The sequence below is a fragment of the Herpailurus yagouaroundi genome, unplaced genomic scaffold (assembly GCF_014898765.1).
Source record: "Herpailurus yagouaroundi ecotype Mexico unplaced genomic scaffold, PumYag 210, whole genome shotgun sequence".
In the NCBI taxonomy this organism is placed as follows: domain Eukaryota; kingdom Metazoa; phylum Chordata; class Mammalia; order Carnivora; family Felidae; genus Herpailurus; species Herpailurus yagouaroundi.
In genome coordinates, this window is record NW_024412441.1 from 10,161,930 (window position 1) to 10,186,930 (window position 25,001).

The 25,001-nt window shown below is 36.6% G+C and overlaps 1 protein-coding gene across 27 annotated transcripts in view; it reads left to right on the forward strand.

The window, feature by feature from the left end:
* NRXN1 (neurexin 1) overlaps positions 1-25,001 on the forward strand; it is a 1,154,099-nt gene that overhangs the window by 411,639 nt on the left and 717,459 nt on the right. For 11 of the 27 annotated variants that reach the window (XM_040453755.1, XM_040453757.1, XM_040453772.1 and 8 more), the window contains 3 exons: positions 19,692-19,993; positions 22,088-22,132; positions 23,157-23,318. In XM_040453755.1, the coding sequence (XP_040309689.1) occupies positions 19,692-19,993; positions 22,088-22,132; positions 23,157-23,318 (509 nt within the window). The remainder of the gene's footprint in view (positions 1-19,691; positions 19,994-22,087; positions 22,133-23,156; positions 23,319-25,001) is intronic. The other 16 variants (XM_040453768.1, XM_040453770.1, XM_040453778.1 and 13 more) reach the window with 2 other exon arrangements.

Consider the following 25,001-nt stretch of genomic DNA (forward strand, 5'->3'; position numbering starts at 1 on the left):
TTACAAGTAGCAAAGTCGGTGTATCATATGTAAAATTTTTGAAAGCCCTTGAATTACAAGATCTCTTTGATTTTGTAGTTTTATGAATTATTCCTGGGAAAGGAATGCAGAGGAATAGAGGTAGAGGCAACTTATTTCAAGCGTGAGATGTAAAATATATCATATGTTTTTGTTATAAAATGTTAAAGCAAATGATCTTTAGAAAGAAAAGACTTGTGAGGCGCTTAGGTGGCTCAGCTGTTAAGTGTCCAACTCTTGATCTTGGCTCAGGTCATGATCTCACGGTTCAGGATCAAGTTCCATGTCAGGTTCCACACTGACAGTGGGGAATTCTCTGTCTTCCCCTGTCTCTCTGCCCTTTCCCCACTCTCTCCCTCTCAAAATAAATAAATAAAGATTTATAAAGAAAGAAAGAAAAGACTTGTTTTAGCTGGGTATTTGGTTCACTCACAGCAAGTAGAAAGGAAGGGAGGCATTTACAGCCTGTGAATGTGGAAATGTGTCCCATCCTTGAGACCAGAGAATGGTTGCTGTGAGAAGTGAATGGATGCATTGTGAATTATAACTACGGTTTCAAGAGGTGGTATTATTCAGTCTGGTCAGAATGTTCTCTTACCAATCAGATTACTTCCATATTAAAAAGTGAGAATGTGCTTTGCTTTTTGGTTGCTTCGATTGTATTTTGTCTCACATTTTGTGTTCCCTGTTTGCTGGGAAATGAGAGGCGAGGGACGGCCCAGTGCTCTACAAAAAAAAAAAAAAAAAAAAAAAAAGAGTTTCCAGTTACACTGTTTACTGGAAGTAACTAGAAAGTAAATATATTGGGGCGCCTGGGTGGCACAGTCGGTTAAGCATCCGACTTCAATCAGGTCACGATCTCACGGTCCGTGAGTTCGAGCCCTGCGTGGGACTCTGGGCTGATGGCTCAGAGCCTGGAGCCTGTTTCCGATTCTGTGTCTCCCTCTCTCTCTGCCCCTCGCCCGTTCATGCTCTGTCTCTCTCTGTCCCCAAAATAAATAAAAACGTTGAAAAAAAAATTAAAAAAAAAAAGTAGATATAATAATAAAATATTAAGGAACACCAACCAAGTCTTATCAAAGTAGGACTTCTGGGAATGGGTGCAAGAAATATGCTTTTTAAAAGGTTTTCCAAGGTGATTTTGATGACCAGCCCTGTTTGGAATCAACTCATGTAGAAACCCAGGTTCTCATCCCGACTTGGCCTATTCCTAGCTATATGCACTAGAGAAAAATCTCATAACCTTTATGGATCTCCTTCTTTCAACTCTAAGTTAACAATTCTGTGATTCACTGATATTTCAGATAAAGTTTTAGAGTTCAAATAAATTTAATCACAAATCAGCCAATGTCTGCTTTTTTTTTTACACTGGACTTTAGGACCTAAGTTTACATCATAGGTAAAACTAAAAAGGAAATTGTAATAATTATTCACCTCCTAAAAAGGGTGTTCTTTTTTTTTCAATTGAAGTACATGTATATAGTTGACACAGAATGTTACCTTAGTTTCAGGTATACAACAGAGTGAATCTACAATTCTACACTTTATGCTGTGCTCACCACAGGTGTAGCTACCCTCTGTCACCATATAACACTGTTACTAAACTCTTGACTGCATTCCCTATGCTACACCCTCCCTATCTGTGATTTATTTGTTCCATAACTGGAAGCCTGTGTCACCCACTCAAGAGGGGTGCTCTTTTAATATTAGGTCACAGTGCCAACTTGTTGATAATGTCAGATGCTAATAGATGAGTCCTCTTACAATGTCCATGTTTTTATAACCTAGCCATTTTCCCTACTCTGATTATACAAGTCTGATCTGGAGCAAACACTTCTGACTAACACAAGCCAAAGTAATCACATTTAATCCCGTTTGGGGAGTTCACAACTGGAAAGGGGTTACTTTTGAGTTTGAGTTCCATTGTTATTGAGTTATATGAGTGATAAAACCCCATGAACTCTGCCCTGAGGAGCTCATATCTTCCCTTTGCTCCTTCCTTTCCAAGATTTGTGTTTCAATGATTCCTTTATTCTGTGAGCTACTTCCAATATCTTTCTGCTAAACTCTGTGTGTTTGCACTTAGGCTAGAGCTCTGTTGGTGTTGGGAAGAGAATAAAGCCCTAAAGAATTCATTACACTTATTGAGCTAACTTCTCTCCTATGTATCTAGACAGGTGGTAGTTTTGTACCATTGTTGGGAGAATTGAGAAAATAGTATTCAATTCAGATAAGGAACCTGGGATGAAAAGTGCTGAGCTAGACAATGTTGATATACCAGCTTTCAACACAGGTATAGATAGGATGACAGGAAGTTAGAGAAGAATCAGTTTATAGTTAATAATAATAATAGTCCCATAATCATTATATTACAGATCCTCATTTTTTAAGAAATCCAAAAGCGTCGTGTGATAGCATTACTAGAGTCATTTACTGAAGGAAATGCATTTCCACAAAGTAGGGAACTGAACCCAGGGCTCCTAATTCCAAATTAAGGGCTCTATCCATAATACTAACAAATGCAAAAATACTGACACTACACATTGTTGATTGATTCTTTTATACTTTTATTCAAGAAATATGCATACTCCTGAATTAATACATATAAACTTATAGTAAGTAATATAAACATTCTTTTAAAATATTTTATTATTCCAGGGATTGGATTTATATAGAAAAGTAACTTAAACTTGGGGGAAGGGCACCTGGGTGGCTCAGTCAGTTAAGCGTCTGACTTCGGCTCAGGTCATCATCTCATGGTTCGTGAGTTCGAGCCCCGCGTCAGACTCTGTGCTGATGGCTCAGAGCCTGGAGACTGATTTGGATTCTGTGTCTCCCTCTCTTTCTATCCCTCCCCGACTAGTGCTCTGTCTCTCAAAAATAATAAATAAATGTAAAAAAAATAAACAAAAACAAAACTTGGGGGGAATTATCAAACATGTTCTTTTAACACCCCAGCATCCATAGTACTGGAAACTCTGTTGAAGGTGTTCTTTTTGGGGCTAGGGAAGAAAAGTGATCAGAATAGAAAGTTTATTTCTGTTGGTGTGAATAAAACACCTTCCCATGCCCCTTTGTTTTTCTAAATTTTTCAGTCCTTACAGAGTAAGAAGACAACCAGCTCTAGAAACCCAAAGAGACAGAGGTTGCTACAGAAAGTTCCTTTTAAAAGCAGCAAACATCAGGAAATTTTAAAGACATTTTAAGTCTAGCATGTTGCCTGGTTTTGACAGCAGGAAAGCAATAGAGTTTGGCACAGAGTTGGGCCTCAGTAAATGTTTATTGAATGAATCAATGAAACAATGACTCAATAAATCAAGAATGTTACAGAACCACAGGATTTTAGAATTGAAAGAAACACTGGAGAGCACTTAGTCCAGCTCTGTGAATTTGTCAGGAAGGAAAAAGAGGTGCATGGAGGCTAAGGGAAGAGGCCAGGGGCAGGCGGCTGCAAAGTGGCCAAGTAGAAGCCAGTGTACAGGTCTCCTGATCCTTAGCCTAGTGTGTTTCCCTGAGAAAATGAAAACCAAAAAAGACAAAAAAGCACAAACATCACATGCGATCAGGACAAACCATCAATAGAGACATATTTTTCTTCTTTTATGCTATTTGTAATTTTTGCATCTCTTTCTTATTCCATGAACCTTAACTAACCAAAATTTTCGTGCAATTAGGATTTGGGGCATAATGATATTCTGGTTCATAAAAGAATTGATAAAAAAAGCTGTATTTTTAAAACTACATTAAAATGTAGTAGTTACTTTAATAATAGTGTTAATAATAGCTAGCAATTGATTGCCCACCACAAGCCAGGAACGACTGTGTACACAGTGGAAAGTTCAAGAGAAATCTTCCTCATAGAATTGTTGACTAAAGCACCAGAGACAAAATACCTCCAGTATAAAGTGAACCTCTAAAAACTGCCCAGTTGTCTCCCTCAGCACCTACCACAAGACAACAACCTTCTCTGTCCACGTAAGCATTAAGGGATGGGGCAGATAAGGGGAAAAAAGAATCACTAGGTCAGAGGTACTCTGAAAATGTACTGTTCCAGGAGTAGTGTGCTTCCTTTGCCCAAGCTACCTGATAAAAGAGAGTACTATGGAATCATGTATAGAACTGGATTATGCAAAAAAAAAAAAAAAAAAAAAAAAGGAAGATTGGTATTATACATTCCTGATGCTTGGCAGCATATGTATCAAATTTGCTGACCTGCCCTGTGCCTTTCTGAAGAGGGGAGAAGGAAACTGGCAAGGTAGAAAGAGTCAACAAAATGAATATAGCTTACACTCTCAACATTTGGTGCAGCCAGGATGCCTAAGAATCTATGGGTCAAACAGACACTCCACTTACGCTGGGGCTTGAGTCATCTGGCCAGTATTACTCACAAGAAGGCCAGATGATTATAGTAGCCAGATGCTATGGGGTATCGTGTGAAAACTGGAGCAGGAGAATGAAGCCAATTGGGCCAGATGAATCCCACCCCACACTGTCTTTTTATCCTTTCCTACCTCCCTCTCCCCGCTCTTGTTCATGATCTCTCACTAGCACTCTCTTGCTCTCTCTCTCTCAACCCCCCATCCCCTCCCTCTTCTCTCTGTCTCTGTCCCTCTTAATATCTAGAAAATCCAAGAAAGGCCAGATCTTAAAGCAGATGGTAAGAAGATGCCTAGCAGCATACTGCATCCCTCCACCCTCCCCCTCAACTCAAGATTGAGGTGAGAAATGAAATTCACATCAAGTCTTAGGTTAAACTTATAAATTAGCCTGAGTTTTTGATAAGCAAATGTGACCAGAAGTTCAGTGATTCTGCCCAAGATAACAAGAGGTGGTGAAAAAAGGTGATTTTTTTTTGCACAAATACATGAATAAATACTCTTTCATTTTTATATATCATGGATATATGCCATGGGTTTTAACTTTTTAATAAATCCATTACACATATATTATTTAACATTGGAAGTAACATTTATTACTTCCATTTACTGATGAGAAAACAGATTTTAAGGTGATCAGTTATTTGTCCAACTCCTACTCACAATGTGAGAGTGGAATTCAAGCCCAGGTGAGTATGACTCCATAGCCTGTGTCCCTGTGGTCCAAAACTGCTCATTGCTGCCATATATACCCATAGTCCAATCTCCATACAGAAGCCAGAGGTATCTTTTTAGAATATAATTCAAATCCTATCACTCCCCAGCCTATGATACTCCAGTGGCTTTGCATTGTACACAGAATAAAATCTGAAAGTTTGGCCAAGATCAAGAAGGCCTTATATGACCTAGCTGCAGATCTCGTCTCAATCCACATTGCCCTGTTTCACCATGCTCAATGCTCATGGAATTTTTCTCCATTCCTGAAATAAACCCAGTTTTTTTTTTCTTTGTCTTGTTTGGTTGGTTTTTGTTTTGTTTTGTTTTGTTTTGTTTTGTTTTGTTTTTGCCACTTCAATAAGTTGCACTTTTGAGTTCTTTGTGCTTGGGATACTCTTTGCCAAGATGTTCCTGAGTGGCTCCTCAGCCTTGAAGTCTTCCATTTCAGCGTCATCAGCTGAGAGAGTCCCCTGGCCACCGACATCAGTCACCCTGCCCTGGTCATTCCTGCTCTCTCTCTGGGCTCTTTTGTGTGTTCAGTGTCACAAGAGACTATTTACTTATTTAGGGTTATCTCTCCCTCACTAGTTGGATGAGAGTGGAGATGCTGAGGGCCTTGTTAACTGCTATATTTCTAATACCTAGAGTAGTGCCTCCAAATTGTGGGCATGGTATATGTAATTATAAAATGAATGATATAAATAGTATTCTCCCTCTTGACTCCATTTTCAGTTCCAGACACTTTACATGTTGACTTTTGATTCACTGTTATGGTCGTAAGATCAAAGACATGATATGGGATACCTTCATCCCTTCTCTTCCCCTACTGGAAAGAATGCTACCCTGCAATCTGAATGGTCCTAGTTTGTACTGATCTTAGTACAGACTTAGTATGCTTCCCAACTACTTTGGATTGATTTCATAGCAAGTTAGCAGTGTATCATAAAATACACACATATACACACACATACACACACACACACACACTAAAATAAAACAAATCAAAAACCTTAGTCAACCCTCCTAAAAAGCAGAGTAACATAAGTACATCCCTTCTCATCACAGCCCAATTCCTCATTACACTGGTCACATGCTCATTTACTCCCATCTCTACTGAAAATACTGGGGATGCCAACCTAAGACAAAGTTAGTTCTTTCTTTTAAGGAATTATCATTTTTGTTTTAAATACAGTAGGCCATATTTAGTAGTATTAATTTCTTCCATTGGTAGATATTTTTGACTTTAACAAGTTCTAAGTTCACTCAACTATAAGTAGAAGTGTGACAGCCTGGGCCTGTTCATTTTCATTGAGCCAGGTCACATCTAGAATGGATGATAGTTTGGCATGCCTGGGTGGCTCAGTCGGTTGAATGTCCAACTTCGGCTCAGATCATGGTCTCACAGTCAGCAAGTTCGAGCCCCGCATTAGGCTCTGTGCTGGCAACTCAGAACCTGGAACCTGCTTCATATTCTGTGTCTCCCTCTCTCTGTGCCCCTCCCCCACTCACCCTCTGTGTCTCTGTCTCTGTCTCTCTCTCTCTCAAAAATAAACAAACATTTAAATATCACAGAATTAATGATAGTTTATTTTCAGTTTCAGCAGTGGATAAACCAAGTTATTTCTAGAGAGACATAACTGCAGTTGCATGAACCTCGTGAAATACGTTCACTAACAAAGATGACTTGTTAGACTGTTCCAGGAGACATACACCCCTTAGATTTACTCAGAAGAGTAGCTCTAAGTTACCAAACTTACAGAGAATCCTATTGTAATGTTGCCTAACGGTGACACATGTTGACAGTAAGAATTCAGAGATTACCTCCAATGATTTAATGGCTAGACTCTGCTGAGATGCATATTAAATAGATATTTGACACACACACTGATCAGATCTCTCTGATTTTTTTCTCTTCCAATGAAAAGATGCAAAGTAGCTATTCTGGATGTTCATTCTTTCAAGAGAAGTGCCATGATATCAAAATATTTTGTCTTTAATACTTAACTCAGTCATGACAGACATACACACAAAAACCTCTTACAATTCTTAGAAGATATTCTAAATCACATTAATCTAGAATCTGTTCTAACAATAAGACTCTTAGACTTTAATGTTAACTGGATCACCTAGGGCATCTAAGTAAAATATAGGTTTTGCATCAGTAGACTGCAGAGAGGTCCTGAGATTAATACCTCTTACAAGCTCCAAGTGATGATGCTGTTCGTTACATCACACTTTGGATAGCAGGTGTTGAGATCATATTATTTAAACATTTTCTCTTTAACCAACACTTTGCTCTTCTCTATGAAGTTCTCCTCCACTCTGTCTTGCCTTCCAAGATGCCATAATTTGTGTCAATAAAAAAATCATATTTTATGACGTGGAACAGTTTGTCACATGACCAAAATATGTGGCTATCTCAAAAGACAGATTTTTAGAATTAGAAGCAGCCCCGCTCTGATTCTAGAGAGAAAGCTGCATGTTATAAATTGGCCATTATTTTGAGGTTGTTTATATAGATAAGTTTTTCCCTATATGTTACCCAATTTGGTAATAAAGTGATTTCATATTTGAAATTATTTACTTCATGTCCATTTTATAAATGAGGATTTTCTATAAATGTAGAATGTTGGTATATCTGCTATGCATATAATTGTATTCCTATAATGTTATTATATATTATATAATTTACTTATATATTAGGTAATTGTTCACTGGAACCTAAAGAAATCATAAGTTCATGTAGAGATTCTTTGTAAAGTCTATAATCGCCACAGTATGTTTTTATTTTGGTTATGTTACTGATTTCGTCCAGGTTAAAATATGCTAGAGTCTAGTTTTCATAGATTCAGTTGTTGTGAGTTGAGCCTGAGGACAGGCCCAGAAATTGCAATATTGCCCACCTGGTGAATGCAAGAGTATTTGTATATTACTGACCCTGTGTATCATATGATCCATGCAGAAGTGACTGGTCATCTGCCCAGACAGGCATAGAGTGGCTTTTGGTTCCCAGCACCTGCAGTTATTTAAGCAAATGCAAATCAGTTGAACAATAGGATTGGAAAATTGTTGTACTAGAGTTTTGGACTGTGTCCTATTTTCTTTTGGAACAGTATGTTCAAGTTTAAGCTGTATTTGATTTTTGATCATGAATTAGAGACTTATTTCATGGAAATATCTGGGAAATAAGGAAGAGTCTGAGATTGGACTCAAGAAGTCAAGGGTTATATTCTGATCCTACATCAATTACTTATGTGATCATAATTTTATCTGTTGGGTCCTTACTCTCTTCATCTAATAAATAAAGGCCTTGTGCTCAACAATATCTAAGTCTTCTTTAGCTTTCATATTTAATGACCTCAGTATCATTATTAAGACTGTGCCTCTTTTGGGGGAGTTAACTGATAGGTGTTTGGCAACCTATTTCCAGATTGGTTGCTTTGAGGTATACCTAAAGTGAAATAAAATCTTGAGTGATGAATATTTTATAATCCTTGATTTCTTGCTGCAAATAGTGGAAGTTAGCCTCAGAATTTACGTAGATTGAATCATATTTGAGAATTTTGGAATGATTTATAATATTGAATCAGACAGGCAATCTAAGGAAAGAGTGAACTACTCTCCATTTAAAGTGATACTATTTTTCCCTATGGTGATCAACTGATTGTTTTAATTTTTAAATTACATAGGATTGTTGCAAATAAAATGATGCTGTTTTTTGTTACACTTCTTAGGGACAGGACTTAACCTCATGTGATTTTCAATAGTCAGACTGCCCTTTTTCTACTTGCTTTATCTGTACAGTCAGACAGCCAGGCTTACTTAATTTGATATGTAAACTTCTAGTGTGTACCTTTGTTTAGTCAAGGATGTTTTTGGCAGGACATTCTTGTGTGTTTGACTTGTAGAGTAGTAAAACAAATGAAGCAAGTCTCTCATTCAAATGCCTGTTTTTGTTCATTTGTTTTTTTCACATGTTGACTTTAGTTTCTAGTTTTGTGTTGAACACAGTCTCAGAATCATGTGAATACAATAAAACCTTAAAAAAACCTGTGTAATTTGGGACTGTGCATATGAAGAGCAAAATTCAAGAACAATAATGTAGGCCATGTTCTTGGCATAGGTAAAAGGCCTGATATTCCTAATGTCAGTGGGGGCAGTGTGACTCCTCTCTGCCCATTGGCATCCTTGTACTCAGGAGGTAAGGTCATTCCCTTGCAGGTCCTTCACTTAATAAAGAAACTCATCGAACTTGAACTATGTGGAAACACAGGGCCAAATTCATGACATTTTTCCCCCATGCATAGGCTGTATGAATGGGCTTTATCCTGAGAATCAATTTTTCTGTGAACTTGGAAGTCATCTCACCTCTCTATGTCTAACATTGCTCTCTATAAAGTAGAAATCCTTGGTGTTGAAAACATTCCATTTGTTCAGTCTACCCTCCAAAGATTAGAACCTTATCCTATCCAGTTAAGTGGTTCCGTTATGTTTAGGTCCTTTCTGTGATGAGAAATTTGTTTACTATCAAATGAAATGTTCTACCTTCATCTGAGGGAAATCCTTTCTGATATTTGAAGATGCTGTCATATATCCCCCCTTTTTTTTTCTTTAAAGAACTTTCACTATTTCCCTATGTAGGGGCTCCTGGGTGGTTCAGTTTGTTAAGCATCTGATGCTTGGTTTTAGCTCAGGTCATGACCTCACAGTTGGTGAGTTAGAGCCCCATGTGAGGCTCTATGCTGAGTGTGGAGCCTGCTTGGGATTCTCTCTCTCTCCCCCTCCTTCTCTGCCCCTTACCTGCTTGCACACACACTCTCTCTCTCAATATTAAATAAACATTTTTAAAAAGCTATTTCCTTATATAATCTGGAAACCTTTTATCATTTCAGCATATATTGAAACACATTCTAGTTTGACTAAATAGGAGTATCATACATGTGGGTGGACCAGCACTGAAGTACAAGACCATCTCATCGCTCTTCTAAGCACCAGCATGAATATAATCCATGCTTATATGAATTTCTTTGAGTGTCTCCATCACACTGTTGATTCGTGCTCTAAGTCCTCCAAAGATTTGGCTTTAGTTGTTTTAACCTGTTGTTCAGTTGGTGATTTTGGACCAGGAACTCAGGTTTATTTCCATAAAATTTAGCTTTGTCAGAGTCAGATCATCTAGTCAGCATGCTAAGAATTTATAGAATTCCAAATTTTCCATTGATTTTTCCCTTAGAAAATTGAATGAGAAAAAAACTGTATTTTTACCTAATTTATTGGAGGGATGAAACTGAATGGCACTAAAATCCAAAGGTATCCTATGTGATCTCTTCTTACAATTATATAGCAACATAAAACAAATTATTATATAATTTTAGTAAATGCTCCAATTATTTAACTTTAACTTTAACTTTGCTTTTTCAGTTGTCTCTCTATTCTCATAGCAGCTCTGTGATTATGAAAGAAACTTCTTTCACCTTAACATGGATCCCAATCAGCATCTTTAGAGTATCGTACTTTAAACAATTATGATTATATCCATGCCACTTATATATTCTTTCTAAATGTTGTGAGGTTGCTCTGAAGAGCAAATGGTATTAAGGGATATTACTATGTGTTGAGAAGATTTTAAATACTACATAATTGATATTACTACTATTGCTATTATTTTAGTTTTCACTAATAAAAGTAGCATTAATAGTAATACTGTCTTGCTTATATCACACTGTTAATCAGAACAAATAATACTATATCAGATGGATTTTTTCTCAATTATTCAGATTATTTAAATTGGATTATTTAATTATTTTATTGAAATATAGCATGAATCCGGGGAACTGCACATATCATAAGGGTACAGCTAAATGATTTCTGCAATCTGAGCACATCCATAACCAGAATCCAGATCAAGAACATAACATTACTAAATGGACTAAATGCTCCGATCAAAAGACATAGGCTGACAAAGTGTATAAAAACAACACCCATTTTATATGTTCCCACAAGAGACCCATTTTAGACCTAAAGACACCTGCAGATTGAAAGTGAGAGGATGAATCCTCTATCATGCAAATGGTGTCAGAAGAAAGCCAGAGTAGGAATACCACAAATACATGGAAGTTAATTAATATGCTCTAAACAATGAATGGGTCAACCATGAAATCAAAGAAGAAGCAGAAAGTACATGAAAATAAATGAAAATGAAAACACAATGGTTCAAAAACTATGAGAACCACAAAAGCAGTTCTAAGAGGACAATTTATAGCAATGCAGGCCTACCTCAAGAAGTAAAATAAATCTCATATCAGCAACCTAATCTCACACCTAAAGGAACTAGAAAAAGGCAAACAAACCTAAAACCAGTAGAAGGAAGGTAAAAATAAAGTTCAGGGCAGAAGTGAATGTTATAGAAATTAAAAAAACAAAACAAAACAAAACCAACAAAAATGATAGAACAGATTGATGAAACCTGGAGTTGGTTCTTTGAAAAATAAATTAATAAAATTGATAAACCTCCAGAAAGACTTATCAAGAAAAAATGAGAAATAACTCAAAAAATAAAATCATAAGTGAGAGAGAAGACATAACAACCAACACTACAGGAAAACAAAGGATTGAAAGAGAATATTATAAACTTACATGACAACAAGTTAGAAAACCTAGAAGAAATGGATAAATTCCTAGAAACATACAAACTACTGAAACTGAAAAAGGAAGACGTGGATAATATGAATAAACCAATAGCCAACAAAGAAATTAAATCAGTAATCAAAAACTCCCAATATATAAAAAGTCTAGGACCAGATGGCTTCACAGGTGAGCTTTACCAAACATTTAAAAAAGTGTTAATACCTATTCTTCTCAAACTATTGAAAAAAATTTTAAAAGGGAGGAAAACTTCCCAGTTGGACAGCATTACCCTGATACCAAAACCAGATTAAAAACACCACTAAATAAGGAGAACTACAGGCCCATATCCATGGTGAACATAGAAAAATTCTCAATAAGATACTAGCAAAGCTAATTCAACAATACATTTAAAAAAATCATTTACCATGATCAAGTGGGATATATTCCAGGGTTGTAAGAGTGGCTCAATATTTGCAAATCAATCAACATGATACGTCATATCAATAAGAGGAAGGATAAGAACCATATGATGAGTAGGTGCAGAAAAAACACTTGACGAAGTTCACCATCCATTTGTGACAATAATTCTCAACAAAATAGGGTTAGAGGGAACATATCTGAATATAATAAAAGCCTTCTATGAAAATCCCACAGCTAACTGGACAGCTACATATATAAAAAAATGGGACCACTTTCATACACCATACCCAAAAATAAATTCAAAATGGGTTAAAGACCAAAATGTAAGACCTGAAACCATAAAAATCCTAGAAGAAAACACATGCAGTAACTTCTTTGACATTGGCCATAGCAACATTTTTCTAGGTATGTCTACTAAGGCAAGGGAAACAAAAGTGAAAAGAAATCACTGTGTCTACATCAAAGTAAAAAGCTTCTACCCATTGAAAGAAACGATCAACAAAACTAAAAGGCAACCTATGTAATGGGAGAGGATATTTGCAAATGACATTTTTGATAAAGGACTAGTATCTAAAACATATAAAGAACTTATAAAACTCAGCACTCAAAAACTAAATAATCCAATTAAAAAATGGGCAGAAGACATGAACAGACATTTCTCCAAAGGCATCCATGTGGCCAACAGACACATGAAAAGATGCTCAGTTATCACTCATCATCAGGGAAATGCCAGTCAAAACTACCATGGGATATCACTTCACACCTGTCAGAATGGTTAAAACCAACAACACAAGAAACAACAGATTTGGGGGAAGATGTGGAAAAAAAGGAACACTCTTTCACTGCTGTGGGAATGAAAAGTGTTGCAGCAACTCTGGTATGGAGTTTCCTCAAAGAGTTAAAAATAGAACTACCTTACAATCCAGCAATTGCACTACTGGTTATTTACCCAAGGAATTAAGAATTCTAATTCAAAGGGATACATGCTCCCCTGTGTTTATAGCAGCATTATTTACAGTAGTCAAGATTTGGAAGTAGCCCAAATTTCCATCAATTGATGAATGGGTAAGGAAGTGATTATATATATATAATAATACACACACACACACACACACACACACACACACACACATATATATAATACACACACACAAATGTATATACATTCAGCCATAAAAAGAATGAAATCTTGCCTTTGTCAAAGACACGGATGGAGCTAGAGAGTATAATGCTAAGTGAAATTAGTCAGTCAGAGGAAGACAAATATCATATGATTTCACTTATGATTTTATCATACGATGTGGAATCTAAGAAACAAAACTAACAAGCAAAGGGGAAAAAAAGAGAGAAAGACAAAGCAAAAAAACAGACAATCATAGAGAACAATCTGATAGTTACAAGAGGGGAGGCTGTGGGGTGGGGGTGGGCGTTAAATAGGTGATGGGGATTAAGGAGTGCACTTGTTATGATGGGAACAGATTGTTGTATGGGACTGTGGAATCGTTACACTGTACACCTGAAACAATATAATAGTCTATGTTAACTAACTAGAATTAAAAAAAAAAGAACACAACGTTACTAGAACCCCATAGTCCTCAGTTGTTCTCATTTCATCTAGCCATTATCTTGATTTACAACAGTAGAGATTAGTTTTGCTTGTTTTTTAAAATTTTTACATAAATGGAATCATAAGTAAGTACTCTGTTAAGTCTGGCATTTTTCTTTTTTTACTTAACCTTATTATTGTAATATTTAGCCATATTTTTGTTTGTAATTGAAGATTATGTATTTTCATTACTGTTCCTTTGTGTAACTATAATTCAATTTCCATTCCATTGATTGACATTTTGGTAATGTTCAATTTGAGGTTATAATGCAGAGTGTTGGGGCAAACATACCGGTATGGTATTCTGATGATGTGAAATTTTGCTGGATATATACTCACAAGTGGAATTACTGGGTGGTAGAGTAGGCAGATATCCATACTTAAAAGGTATTGCCAAACGATTTTAAAACGTAGTTCCCACCAGTAATATATAAGAGTTCTGTTTGCTCCACGTTCTCACTAACACTCTGTATGTTTTATCTTTTTCATTTTATTCATTGTAGTGGAATATATTGATACATTATTGTGGTTTTCAGTTGATGCCTCTGAAGACAAAGTTGAACAGCTTTTCATATGAATATCCTATTATCATGGAGTGTCTGTTCATATATTTTCTCTATTTTTTTCTGTTGGTTTGTCAATTTGTTTATTGATTTATATGTTTCCTGGAAGTAATTATTTGTTGCTATATGTATTACTGTAAATCTAATCTCTCTCTCCCTTTCTTCCTTTCTTCCTTCCTTCCTACCTACCTACCTCCTTGTATACCTATCTACCTTAAATTACTGCCTATGTTTTCTTGTAAAAGTTTTATGGACTCAGATATTACATTTAGGTCTTTAAATCCATTTTGAGTTTATTTTTGTGTATGGTATAAGAAAGTAGTCTGGTTTGATTCTTTTGCAAGAAGCTGTCCAGTTTTTCCAGCATCATTTGTTGAAGAGACTTTTTCCCCATTGTATATTCTTGCTTCCTTTGTCATAGATTAATTGACTATATAAGCATAGGTTTATTTCCGGGTTCTTTATCCTGTTCTAATGATCTGTATGTCTACTTTTGTGCTAATGCCATAGTGTTTTGATTATTACAGCTTTGTAGTATATCTTTGAAATCTGAGATTGTGTTTCCTCCAGCTTTGCTCTTCTTTCTCAAGGTTGCTTTGACTATTTGCGGTCTTTTATGGGTCCATATAAATTTTAATATTACTTGTTTTAGTTCTGTGAAAAATGTTGTTGGTATTTGATTTCTTTTTTTATATTTACCCATTAGCACATATTGGAAATGCACAAGTTATTTGGGACTTGTATTTTAAAATGGAAATAGACCCATTCTTTGCATGCTCAATAGGAAAATATAAATAATTATTTACTATATTGCTTCTTATTTGCTTATGCCAGCACAAAACTTAATGACAAAGACTATCTAGTAGCAGACAGAGTTGGAGGAAATACTCCTCTTGTGTTGTAGAAAAATAGAATGATTTATGTGTTTTTATATTTATAAAGAATATATACATATTCTTTCATGAAAAACAGCATAGCAAAAATATTTTTCCTGCTTAGATTCAAGTCTCATTTATGGCTTTTTGAGGTAATGATACATTCTACAGTGAGTTTTTCCAATACTTATATGGTTGCCTTTAATGCAAATTTGAATTATCTAAATTTGAAATTAAACAATACAAAAAATGATGTTTTAATTTTTAGGTAATAGAAACATCCTGGTGCTAAATGTCATCAACACTCATATAACTTCAAAGCTTGCCATTTAGTGAATTGCAGACTCTGTTTACTACTTTTCCTCCTTGGGTCTGTCACATTATCTGGCAAATGAATCCTTTGTTAAGATGCATTTTGAATTATGCCAATTTGAAATGACATTAGGTCACTTGGATAAAATGCTAGTCTTTTAACTAAACCAAAACTCCTTACACCCAGAAACTTTGTTATTTTGTTATTTGGTTATTTAGTTATTTAAGGGTAGTCAGAGGCTGAGTTCTAGTCCTGCTTTTGTTCCTGGCACATTTTCTGAACTTGAGAGTCATTTAAACTGTATGGGTCTCACTTTTTTTTTCTCTGAGTTTTTATTTAAATTCCAGCTAGTTAAAATACAGTGTAATATTAGATTCAGGTATACAATTTAGTGATTCATCACTTACATATAACACCCAGTGCTCATCACAAATGCCCATCTTAATGCCTATCACCCATTTAGCCCATCTCCTACCGAGTTCCCTTCCAATAACCCTCAGTTTGTTCTCTATAGTTAAGAGTCTTTTTCTTGGCTCACTTTCTTAATAATGTACATCAAAAGGTTGGGCCAGAGGAGGGTCTTTAAAACTCCCTGTGGCTCAGAGACTTATTCTGAGTGTTCAGTGGGGATGAAAATTCTGCAAATATCATCTTCAGATAAATTAATCTCACCATATATAATGTATGTATATGTATGTGAACCATAATTCATGTGGCTACTATTATAAAACTATCATAACAATGAGTAGAAAAAATTAATTGAAAGCAAGTGGGGTATATTATTCCTATTGAGTACAGTAACCATTTTCTGAGGACTGAGACCTTTACCCTGTGAGAAATTCCCATGGGATTATGTAATGCCAAGTAGTACTTACTGAATTCAGTCAGTTTTCATCTTACCAGCCTTCTCAGCAGCAGTAAGAATTACGTTTTATCCATGGCTTTTCCAAACCTGGAATTTTTCTCTTTTATTTTCATTTTTTTTTGTCAATCTCAAGGTTATGACATGGTATTTTAATATAATTTGGCATTTGCCTTTCCCAGAAGACTTACAGGATTGAGCATCTTTTCATTTATTCTGTGAAATTACTGTGCTTTTCTTTTGCCCATTTTCCCATTGTTTGTCTTGTTTCTTATCGATTTATCAGAGTGCTTTGCATATCCTGGATTGTAGTCCTTTTTAAAATAATATGGCATGAGAATATTTTGTCACAATTTTTATTTATATTATTTCTGTCTTTATGATATTATTGATGAACAGGTGTTCCTAATGTTAATGTGGTTGAATGTATTGATATTTTATTAGTGCTTTTTGTGCCTATTTAATAGGTCATTCCATAATTGAATATCTTACTTTCTTATTTTACAAAAATTTTACAGATTTGCCTCAGTAACTTATATCCTTAATGCATAGAGAATGGATTCTTGTAAATGATGTAGAGATCCAATTTCACTTTATTCATATAGATAACCAGCACCATTTATTGACTAATCTATACTTTGCTTATTTAATGGTAATGGCTTACTTGATATAGACCATTTTCATATATGCTTAAGACTGTTTTTAGTTTCAGTATTTTTATTCCTCCTTTTTTTTATTAAAAAAATTTTTTAATGCTTTTATTTATTTTTGAGACAGAGACACAGCATGAGCAGGGGACGGGCAGAGAGAGAGGGAGACACAGAATCAGAAGCAGGTTCCAGGCTCTGAGCTGTCAGCACAGAGCCCAACACAGGGCCTGAACTCACGGACTGTGAGATCAGGACCTGAGCCAAAGTCAGACGCCCAACTGACTGAGCCACCCAGGCGCCCCTTAATTCCTCCTTTTTTATTTATCCTAATGTACTATCTTCATTACCATAATTTTGTAATAAATGTCCACCTTTACATAAGAAAGTTCCTTCATCTTTCTCTGGTATAGCTTGGCTATTTGGGGCTCTTTGTTTTTCCCATAGAACTTGTAGAATCATCTATTCACATTCATTTAAAAATTTCATATTTTTAATGGAATGTCATCAAATCTATAGATCTGTTTATATATGTTTAAAAGACTTACTGTCCCAGTACACAGAACCCTGAAATACATTATTAAATCCAAAATTTCTCTGCAGATTATTTTGGTCTTTCAATTCATACAATAATATTTGCTAATATGAGTTTTTTGCTTATAGTCTTCATAATGCTTATATATTTTTCCTATCTTCCTACATTATTTATGACTTCAAGTACAGTATGTTGATAGTAGGCATCCTTATTCTGACCTTAAAGATAATATTCTAGATTTCCCAATGAAGTTGACATGTGCTATTTGTTTTAGATTGTTTATCCATTTATTACATTAGACAGACAAGAAGGAAGGCATCTGCCATTCCTCATGCCTACCAACTTTGCTAGATGCCTATACATGCATTATCTCATTTTATCCTGCCAGACTGGCGTAACTGACCATTTTCAGAATCTGAGACTTGGAAAGATGCATAACTGTCCTTCCAGTGCAGTTAGCAAGTAGCCAAGCCAGGATCTAATTTCATATTTTGACCTACTCCCCCCCCCCCCACCTTCAATATGTCACAAATATTTAGTTGTGCTAATTCCCAGTATCAAGCTACTTGCCATAGTGAACTGACCAGGGATGTAGACACCCGGACTGTAAACTTTCAGAGATAGGAATCCTGTCAGCTTTGGCCACTCCATTATCCCCAAGGACTAGGACTGGGCTTAACACTTGGGAGGTGCTCAGCCAGTATTTTGAGTGTATGAATGGGAGGGGACCTCTAGCATGGCTTGCGTTGTCCTTGTTATGGTTCTGCCTCAGAATGTGATGGGTTTGACTTGACCACTAGTTGTCACTAATAACTTACTAGTAGGCAGTGACTATTCTTCAAGGGCTCACACTCCCTTGTTGAAAATCCCTAGGTGCTTACTTGTTAGGTGCTTACTTAGTGCCATGCCTTTCCGACCTGTACCCACTTGTGGCACTGTCTGCATCCGAAGAGTCAGGTCATCAGGCTTTGGTGAGCTGAAAGCTTGATTTGAGCTCTGATGCAAGGATGTGAGCTATTTCACTGTCAGATGAATTAGCTCTGGGGTAAAAACCTATTGCCAAGGGTAAGCCCCTTTTTGATATGAACCCTCCAGTAGACAGGGTAGAGATGCTGTATTACCAACATAACAGATTAGATTTGCCAGTACCACTTATAATTCTGTGTTTATAGTTTATCAGAAGCTGATTCCAGACCATATTGTGTCTTTTTTCTTGGCGCAATACCATCACTGCCTAGGAAGTCGAGGAAGCTTTGGCTTACACTCTTCCTTTCAACCAGTGAAAGAAGACTGATTTTTCCAAATACCCACTTTTTGGGTTGATCTGTCTGACATCTTGCGGGATCCACATTGTTACTTGTAAAAATGGTAGAGACAGATATAAAGAAAATGTTAAGACTTCATTTACATGCTATTCCCATGTTGATGTGCTGGAAATTTTACCAGTGTCATAAAAGCCAGCCCTACCATCTGCTTGGTGAGATCAGGGAATGAATCAACAATCCAGCAGACTCCATTAAACTCCATCCAGGGAGGAAAAAAAAAAAAAAAGAAAAAGAAAAAGAATGCACATGCTCTGGAGGAGATCTATTTACTCCCAGACCAAATTCTATTTTTTTCTTTGCTCTCCCCTTACCAGATAATTTGTCATGGTTCCTCAGGGATGAAAATATTTGGCTCTTCACTGAGAAGATCTTTGAATATAAATGTCTCACTGAAAATTAAAATAACGCCGCAGTTGGATGGCGAGAATGTTGCAAACACATTGGAACCCATTGTTGCCAGCAGAGTAGAACCATCCAATATGCATTTATGGTACCTGATTCATGCCCTGAAGATATCACAGAGCTACTTTCTCTGATCAGAGCTCTTGCAGTGATACTTAAAAATTAATTGAATTTTCAAGAATGTCAGCTTTAGCTATTCCAGTTGATGGCCCAATAGCTTAAGAGGCTTATTAAAAATATACTGCCACCTACAGTACCATTTGACTCTGTTTGACAGGGCTCTTGTCATGAATGTTAATTAGATAGAGTTAATTTGGGGGCTGATTGATTTTGTTTGTGTTAAGGTCTGCTGATTTACATAGTATATTTCTTTACTTATGCATGTGTATATTTGTTTTCCTCTAGGAAAAGAAGAATATATTGCCACTTTCAAGGGATCTGAATACTTCTGCTACGACTTGTCTCAAAACCCCATCCAAAGTAGCAGCGATGAAATAACTCTGTCCTTTAAAACTCTTCAGAGGAATGGACTGATGCTTCACACCGGGAAATCGGCTGATTATGTCAATCTTGCCCTGAAAAATGGAGCTGTTTCTCTGGTCATTAATTTGGGATCAGGGGCCTTTGAAGCACTAGTGGAGCCCGTGAATGGAAAGTTTAATGATAATGCCTGGCATGATGTGAAAGTCACCAGGAATCTGCGTCAGGTAACAGCGCAGTGGATAAGAGAGTTACTGGCTTTGTTTCTCACTACAGCTGTGTGTGTGGTACTTGAAAATCCTAACAACATGATGCAGGGCTCCTCAGAGTCGCTTACAAATTAGCTTTTTCTTCTTCTGAGATGAATCTTCCTGCCATACTTGAGCAGGGGCATATCTAGAAAGTTCTGGGGGCCCAAAGGCTATTTTAATACAGCGACATGTGACAATTGCCCAGATCGCTGCAAGGATATCCCTGCGACCTGCCCTTCCTGTGATGTGTGTGATTTTGTTGGTTTTTTTAATTTTTTTTGTTTGATTTTAAATTATAGTTTTCATGGTGATCATTTGGAAGCATGCACATTGGGGTCATTAAATCACAGTTCCTTTTTTGTAGTAAAAAAAAAAATTAGTGTGTTTGTGATTTGGGATTGTATCAATCCCTACTCCCTCCCCACCTCCACCTCTGACATGGGGACGTGAAAAGTCCCTCAAGGGGAAAAATGACTTTGGGGGCCTATACATCTCCTGAAGATTCTGTTTATGAAGGTTTTTTTTTAATTTTTTTAGCACAGATACTTTAAATCCCAAATGGCTCCGGAGAGACCATTTCATCTTCTAGGTGCCCATTTCTGTTTGGTTGTATTTAAAAAAAAATTCTTTGAAGAGTCTATATACTAGTAAAATATCAATTCTTTTAGTAAATCTGTGGGTCCACATATACTGTATGTTTTTAACTGAGGCATCTTATTACAGTATATCTATCTGTATACACAGATGAAAGTAAATAGATTGTCCTTTTATATTGAACATTATAAGTTTGGGTTATTATTTGAAATTTTATATTACAATGTGTCATTTTGTTAAGTGTTGACAGTGACTAATTTTTCTGCAGTACGTGCTGATCTCAAACTAATATCCTTAACATATTTGTTGTTTCTCTGAACAGTTGGAGAATGACCGGATTGTCTCTGGTTTTCCTTTACTAAAACAGCCCTCTCTTTCTGAGCTGTTAACCATCTAACATTTTCTTTCCCGCTTCTGAAAGGCTTAAACTATCCAAACTAGAGAGGCAAAAAAAAAAAAAAAAAGGCATTTTAGGAGTGCAGACTTAGTTTAGCTAAGGCAGACAAGTAAAACTGAAGGATTCTTGAGACCCTCAAAGACCTTTCAGAGGCCTTCTTGGCATGGGAGGGGCCCTGCATGCTTCACACCTGCCCTGGGAGTTAGTCGCCCACCCTCAGTGCAGCTATAGACCAAAGATTTCCTATAAGTCTGTCTCTTTGGTTTTCCTTTTTTTTATTTTTTCTCTCAGATTCTCACCAAGAGACCGGAGGCTCATTTGAGAGAAGCTCAGAAGGAAGGGTGGGGCTTGAGGAGCCCACTTTCTAGATTTGCCTTTGCTCAGGTTACAAACCAAACTGTGAATTGGTAGCTCAAAGGAAACTGGTTATACAGCTGGGGTGCATGTGTGGCAGGACAGATTAAAAACAAATCCATTCTACTCATTCTATGTGTCAGGATCTTTGCTTTGTTTCATTGCAGTAAACTGTGACCCTAAAGTCCATCAATATGACCGAAGGAAGTTTTGGAGTTGAGGAGGAGTCCTTGTATGCTGTAAAATTGAGTAGCAGGGCAATGCCAACCAATTCCTATGAATTTGCTGGGGCTGGGTGGGCCAGGGTGGGGGAGGGATCACTTACGGGCATAAGGTGGCAGTGGTCAGCTGATGAGCTTTAGGCCTTTGAATCCCTTTTAGACTTTTTAAATGACCTTCAGATGTACTCAGGGAGACAAAGGGAACGTTGCCATGTGTCTGTTTCTATCTAGTAGCAAGTTACGAACAATGCTGGCAGGAAAAATATTACCTCTGTGGGAGGCCTATTTGTTAGTCTGCTTTTTTCTTGTAAAATTTTTTTGCCCTTTTTCTATGTTACTAACATGCTTAATAACTAACATGTCATTCATGGAATGTTTCATTCTACTAACCGTTACCTGAATCAAAAAATGTACTAACATGGTAGAGACCATCATATTTTTTAAGTAACGATCGTTATTCTGTTCACAGTTTTTAATTTCCTTTCTCCCCCCTTCTCCACAAAGCACTCAGGCATTGGACACGCTATGGTAAACAAACTACATTGTTCGGTAGATATCATTCTAATTGTTTCTTATTTTGGGTTTGCCGTGTGTTTTCTTTCTTTCTTTTAACTGTAGACATCATTAACAAAAGAGGAACTGCGGTTGGTACTCTTCTGCTTACTTTGACCTCCTTCTTTTCATCTGTTGTTGACCTTCTTATTTTTTACCTGTTCCTGTCAACTTCTGTTTTCCAACTCACCTGTAGGGGCATCGTTAACGTTTCGAACGTTTTGCATCCAGCTGTGGTTAACACGGGATAAGACAAAATGGTGGCTGGCCCGAGTGACCGCAAGCTCAGCCAGTCTCTAACCATTCATGATGCATGGCATGCCCACCTGATTTGGGAATGTTGGAGATGCCACACCCACTCATCTTTACGTCATCACAAAGCAGTTGTTTTTTTTGTTTTTGTTTTTTTTTCCTTTGGTTCTCCCTGTTTTCTTTCCTTTCCTTTCTGAACTGTACTGTCCCTCCTGCATGTGCACATCAGCGTGTGCTGCTTCCACTGGTTGTTTTGCCTTTCCTCCCCTTTGGCATGGATTTAGGCACTTGCATGCTGAACAACTGCTGCTCAATAGTGCAAATAGTGACGTTGCTGGAAATAGCTTGCGCCTTTTATGTTAACAAGGTGCACGTTGTGATTAGTGAATAACAGACAACTAAACTTTACTAATATGTACACCAGCAAAACTAACCTAGGAAGCATTTTACTAACACCATTTTTGTGTCTGCTAAATAACTTTTGAGTTGCAGTAGGGATGCTGCTGACACTAGTCCAATAATCAGTTAACTCTCTAACTAGTTTAGATCTCTTAGGGCTAGTTGAATAGAATCCAAGAATAAACTTCAAACAGACATGAAAATGGGTTCCGCCATAGGTCTAAAAATAAAAACCAAACAAACAGAAAAAAAAAAAGCAAAAACAAAATGAAAAAAATAAAACAAAACAAAACACAAAACAGGCATATCCCAGGATTACAGTATCTAGGTCTGAGTATAGCGTGTCCTTTCCCTGTGCTTTGTTATCTAGGTGACAATATCAGTGGATGGGATTCTTACCACAACGGGCTACACGCAAGAAGATTATACCATGCTGGGGTCTGATGACTTTTTCTATGTTGGAGGCAGTCCCAGCACAGCAGACCTTCCAGGGTCACCAGTCAGTAACAACTTTATGGGCTGTCTCAAAGAGGTAAATATCATTGTCACTGGAATCATTTCTAATCCATGATGCCATCATTTCAGATCTGGACTGAAAGCACCTTTGCTGAAGACCCAGTGTTTGAGGAGTCAAATGGCACAACCTTAAATTCAGTATTCTACTGTTGTTTATGTAGGACTGGGGGAGGGAGGCAGTTCAGAGAACATTATGAAGGAATTAAGTTCCTCTTCGTTAGTAGTCTCTAAGTCACAATTAAGATCTGCATGGGTAGTTGTGTATTAGCTATACAAGGAAGCCAAGCACAAAAAAATATTGGGTGTAGAGTGAAGTTAAATGCCTTGCTCATTTTTACTTAAATGTCTATGTGTTATTTATACAGTGGTGACTTGGAAAAAAAAAATTAAAAATTCAGCTACAAGAGAGGCTGCATAAAACAAAAACAAATGAGTCTGTATGATGAGATGATTTTGTTCTTATGTTTTAAATGTGTTCTAAAGAAGTAAAGCTACTTCATTTATTACCTGATAAGCATACTTGATATTTATCTGAGCCAAACTATCAGACTAAAAGACATCAGTAATTTCATCCCTCATTCTCAGCTGCCCTTATCTATTATAACTCTTGATAGAATTGGAACTTGGTGGGGTACAGGGAGAGAAAGATCGGGAAGTCCTTGAATTTCAACTTATATTAATATTTTTTCCATACAAGCTGCCTGTTTTCAATCAGGTACAACCCAGTTTCTTTTGGCTGCTAGAATCAGAGACTTCTGTTGCATTCTATGGCTGCAGTTTAATGGTATAGAGCTCCAAATGTAAAGTTGAATAACTTTGAATTTATGAATGATTTCCCATGGGTGCTATTTCTAAGCAGTTATATACTTTGGTTTATTCTAAGGAAAATATTCTAATCATATAAACTCGATTCAGATAAACATCAGTGAAAAACGGCCACTGCTTAAGTTGTCCTTGCCTCTCTTCCATTTATGAATATATACTGGTTTGCCCAGTATGTGGATGTATATAGAAGAATCCTAAGAGGGATTTGAAAATGCTAGTCTTAACAAATATAAGGAGGTGCAGTTTTCTGAAAAGTTGAATTTAACCGTATTTTGTGGTGAGAGGGATTGATTTCCTCCCAGAGAATAACTTTTACCCTTAATAAATATGTAGCATGACCCAGGACTTTGCTAAGTTCTGTGTGCATAATAAAATAATTATTATTTTCATTATTATAATAATAGTACTGGCATATTCTGAACTCTTATTTTGCGCTTGCTGCTCTCCTAAGAGTTTTACAGGGATTTCCACAGTACAAGTAGTAATTTTATTATCTGCATTTTTCAGAGAAGGTATCAGGTTTTGGAGCAGGTAAGTTTCTTGAGCAAGTCTCACAGCTAACAAGTATTAAAGCCTAGAGCTTAATCAAAGAAATCTGATTTCAGACTCTGTTGTGTTCTTAACCACCTAATACGGTGTCCCAAAAGAAATGTCTGTTGGGGTCCCTGCCATAGGAGACTGTGCAAACCTTTGAGTCTCTTACAAACAGAAACAGCTTTTGTAAATATATAATAGACTGTGATGAGGGACCAAATTGTGCGGCAGAGTTATGCCCTTTGGAGTCCAAGAGAATGAAATAATTAAGAGATCTAGTAGACAAGGAAGATACACAAAAGAGTAAGAATATGAGAGTCTTGATGGATGACTGTTTGGT